The sequence below is a fragment of the Neomonachus schauinslandi genome, unplaced genomic scaffold, assembly GCF_002201575.2.
Source record: "Neomonachus schauinslandi unplaced genomic scaffold, ASM220157v2 HiC_scaffold_520, whole genome shotgun sequence".
Lineage (NCBI taxonomy): Eukaryota > Metazoa > Chordata > Mammalia > Carnivora > Phocidae > Neomonachus > Neomonachus schauinslandi.
The window spans coordinates 1,480-5,657 of NW_025409211.1; the positions used below are offsets into that span (position 1 = coordinate 1,480).

Below are 4,178 nucleotides of genomic sequence, written 5' to 3' on the forward strand. Positions count from 1 at the left end.
GGACCAAGTTAGATTCACACTATAATTTTAATATTTGCTATAAAACTACTGTAGTCAAGATGGCATAGGTCAGTGGAAATAGACATAGGTCAGAGGAATAGAAGAGAGCCCAGAAATAGACTCAGACAAATATACTCAGCTAATTTATGACAGAGGTGCAAAGGCAATTCAATGGAGAAAGGATAGCTTTTTTCAGCAAATGGTGTTGGAACAATTAGATGTTTATATGCAAGAAAATCACCTTGTCTTTCACAAAATTAACTCAAAATGGATCATAGACCTAAATGTAAAATCCAAAACTATAAAACTTCTAAAAGAAAACATGGAGAAATTCTACATGACCTTGAATTTAGTGGTTATATTTTAGACAACAACCAAAAGCATAATCCATGAAAAATAAGTTGGAATTTATTAAATTATGTTCACTGCTTGAACATAAGCAGTAAGTGCCGAGAGCTGACCGGGACCAAACCGAGGCCTTAGCTCAACTGTGGGCCCGTGAACTGACTTCGCACTTGGTTCGTTAACTTCCTGCACCCTTCTGTTATCTTGTTTGTTGTGTGGCTTGTCTTCCTTCCTGCCTTGTGTGCTGTGTAAAGAAGCCAAGTTTATTCACATGGTGAATTGTCACTGAGTTTGGAATCCAGAACCTGCTTTATAATTGTGATTTAACTTTGCTTTATGATTGAATAAAGCTGACATTGTGGAAAGACACAGCTTGTATGTGTGCCTTCATAGCGTGCTCATGACACTGGTTCTCTAGCCCTTCTAGCAGTTTTATGAATTACCCAACACTCTTTTATTAAATTCTATTTTTGCTTAATTAAGCAACATTGATTTCTGTTTCTTTGCAACTAAGAAAGCTGATGCATACAAAGATCTTTCAAGACATAGAAAATTGGGATTTGATTGGTCCATTATTGTCATTGCTTCTCTGTCCCACCCAGTGTTGCTTACATTGGTCCTTACAAGCTCCAGCAAAGTTTTCTGATCTCTGTCTCATAAGAAAAAAGTAAAAAACACAAGCGTAACTTGTAGATGGTCTTGTCATCATAAAGAAAGAAGACAAACATTTATAGCAGGATGATTTAAAAAAAATCTTTTTATCTTTATTTCTGCCTGTTAATTATTACATATATGAAAATGATTGAGCATTTTATTTATTTGCTTTTTTTTTCCTTTTTACCAACTTTGAAGAGATATTTTGGATAGTATGACTTAAACTATGGGACATATGGCATATGGAGAAAGGCACTTTGCATGGCTCTGGGCAACACAATGGACCCAGAGAACAGTCTGTTAAATCAACTTGATTTAACTCACAAAGGCAAATATTATCAATTGCTGGTATGGTTGCTTCTCATATAGGCAACTCTAAATAACAGCACAGATTTTTAATTTAATTAATTAATTAAATTTGATTTTTAAAAAAGATATTATTTATTTGACAGAGAAAGAGAGCACAAGCAGGAGCAACAGGCAGAGGGAGAAGCAGGCTCTCTCTTGAGCAGGGAGCCCGACGGGGGGCTCGATCCCAGGACCCTAGGATCATGACCTGAGCAGAAGGCAGACGCTTAACCAACTGAGCCACCCTGGCACCCCAATTTGTTTATTTTAGAGAGAGAGCACGAGCAGAGGGAGGGGCAGATGTGGACGGAGAGAGAGAATCTCAAGCACACTGTGCACTGAGTATGGAGCCCGACGTGGCGCTCAATCTCATGAGAGCTCGATCCCAGGACCCTGAGATCATTACCTGAGCCAAAACCGATAGTCGGATGTTTAACTGACTGAGCCACCCAGGCGTCCTAGATTTTTAATTTTAAAAATGGGATTAGTAGTCTTCCAGGCAATTCTTTGTAGACCATGATAAGATTTATATACATATATACAAGGAAGATATAAATGCTACTTTTTACACAAGGGAATAAAGACAGGTTATAGGAAATACACACAATATAATCATAAAACATGATTAAATATAAAAAACATTAGGGTGAGGAATAACCCATCCCCTCATTCTCACCAATCCCTCATTTGGACCTTTCACCCATTCAGATTAATTTATTCGGTACATTTACTCACACACACCATGCTCCTTCTTACCTACCAGGCTTCCTCGTGGGTTTGGAATAGTCTCATTGTTTCTGTGTAAAAATCACCTATATCCAGGATCCAGATTAAGTGAGGCTTTTTTCTCAAAGCTTTACTTGACCTCACATACCCTCACCAATATCTTTTCTCTTTAACCTCTCATTGCAGTTATGATTTGAACCTTTTATTACATAACAGTTTTCTTCTCTTCTGTTTTTCATGCACGGTGACGTGGTTACATCACTTCTGTCTACTCCAGGAGGACAGGACTGCGGGGGTGCTCTATTCACTCCCCATGGTATGTTTCTGTGTTGTCCTGAGCCATCTGGGAGTTCTTAACGATGTATTCAAGTGTTGATTTCATGTTCCTTCTGTATTTTCAGGAATATTATCTATCCATGTTTGCCCACAACAGTAATATCTTCAGGAGCTCAAATAGATAAGGCCTGTGATAAGGTAGCAAATTTAGGTCATTGCCAAGTTTAGTTAGGTATTTGGTAACAGCTTTGTAACTATGACTAGAATGAAAATGATGACCTGATGAGGATTTGTCTCCTGTTGAACGCCTTTCAGTCAGTACAAATCACTGGGAGAAGGTTTTGGTCCGGCCCACAGCCTTCTTTAATGCCCCCTTCAGCTCACTGTTCCTTAGACTGTATATGAAGGGATTCAACATAGGGGCTACGACCATGAAGACCAATGATGTGGCTGAGTCTTTTTCAGATGAATGGTTGGATGAGGGGCTCATATAGACTCCTGTGATTGCGCCATAGAAAAGAATGACCAAGGCAAGGTGAGATCCACAGGTGGAGAAAGCCTTGAGTTTTCCTTGGGCAGAAGGGATTTTCATCACAGCAGAGATGATGAGGCTATAGGATGCCATGATACACTCTGAAGGTACCATGAAGATCAGCCCCACTGCAGCCAGAACTATGAACTGATTGATACTGGTATCAGAACAGGAGAGGGGGAGGAGAGAGTTGATATCACAGAAGAAATGGTGGATGATGTTGTTAGAGCAGAAGTGCAGACGGGTGAGCATAAGGGTGTGCAAGAGGGGATTCAAAGTGGCAAAGACCCAAGACACAGACACCAGAGAGGCACAAAGGAGCTGAGTCATAAGGGTGGAGTAGTGCAAAGGGTGACAGATGGCCACGTAGCGGTCATATGCCATTACTGTGAGAAGGAAATTGTCCATGTTGGCAAACATGATACAGAAATACATCTGAGCCAGGCAGCCAGGATAGGAGATGGTCTGAGTCTGTGCTTGGATGTTCAGCAGCATCTTGGGGACGGTAGATGAAGGAAGGCAGAGGTCTACCACAGACAGATTGGCAAGGAAAAAATACATGGGTGTGTGGAGGCGGCGCTCTGAGACAATAGCCAGCAAGATGAGCAAGTTTCCAAACAGCCCTGTTAAGTAGAGACACAGGAAAAGTACAAAGAGGAGAGCCTGTTGCTCTGGCCAACTTGAGAAGCCCAAGAGGAGAAATTCGGAGACACTGGTTTGGTTTCCTTTTTCCATTGCATGGATATATCTGCATGAAAACAAAGAGGATGAAATATTTTTGACAGAAGAAAATTTTTTCCCTTTTTCTTTTTTGTCTATTCACCTAGTCTTGTCTCATTTACTAAATATTTTCTTTAGGCCATCCTGCCTCCTCTCTGGTACTCTGTCCTGAGCTTCACTGACTGTGGGTATGTCCTTCCATTTCATCAGTCGACTTTTTATTTATCCTCCTTTACTGGAACGGCACCTCACCAGGACGTCCAAGGGACCTCTCTACCTCTCCCCTCTTCCTACCTGTGATGTCTATAGTGGCTCTTGTACATTCTGCACTTCGTGTGGCTGCCTGGCTGCCAGTTGTGTGTTGGAACATGTCCATGAGTCTGACACACTAAGTGACTCTAAGCCAAACTTTTGAGATTTAAAGGAGAAAAATTTTCCAAGATGTTTATCCAACATCCTATGAACCATCCTGCTTGGAAACCAGTCAGACATTTACCATTTAGGATTTATAAGAAGAAGGTAAACCATCTTAGCTTTTTAAGATTCAAAAGAAAAATACAGTAACATGCTTGACAAG

The 4,178-nt window shown here is 40.6% G+C and overlaps 1 protein-coding gene across 1 annotated transcript; it reads right to left on the reverse strand.

The window, feature by feature from the left end:
- Positions 1-2,674: 2,674 nt before the first annotated feature.
- On the reverse strand, positions 2,675-3,650 carry LOC110586876 (olfactory receptor 1F12-like). The gene has a single exon (XM_021697188.2). The coding sequence runs from the start codon at positions 3,614-3,616 to the stop codon at positions 2,675-2,677; it is 942 nt and encodes a 313-aa protein (XP_021552863.2). The 5' UTR covers positions 3,617-3,650.
- Between the last annotated feature and the right edge of the window lie 528 nt (positions 3,651-4,178).

Coding starts and splice junctions, on each gene's coding strand:
- LOC110586876 (XM_021697188.2), bottom strand. CDS start 3,616: ATGGAAAAAGGAAACCAAACCAGTGTCTCCGAATTTCTCCTCTTGGGC.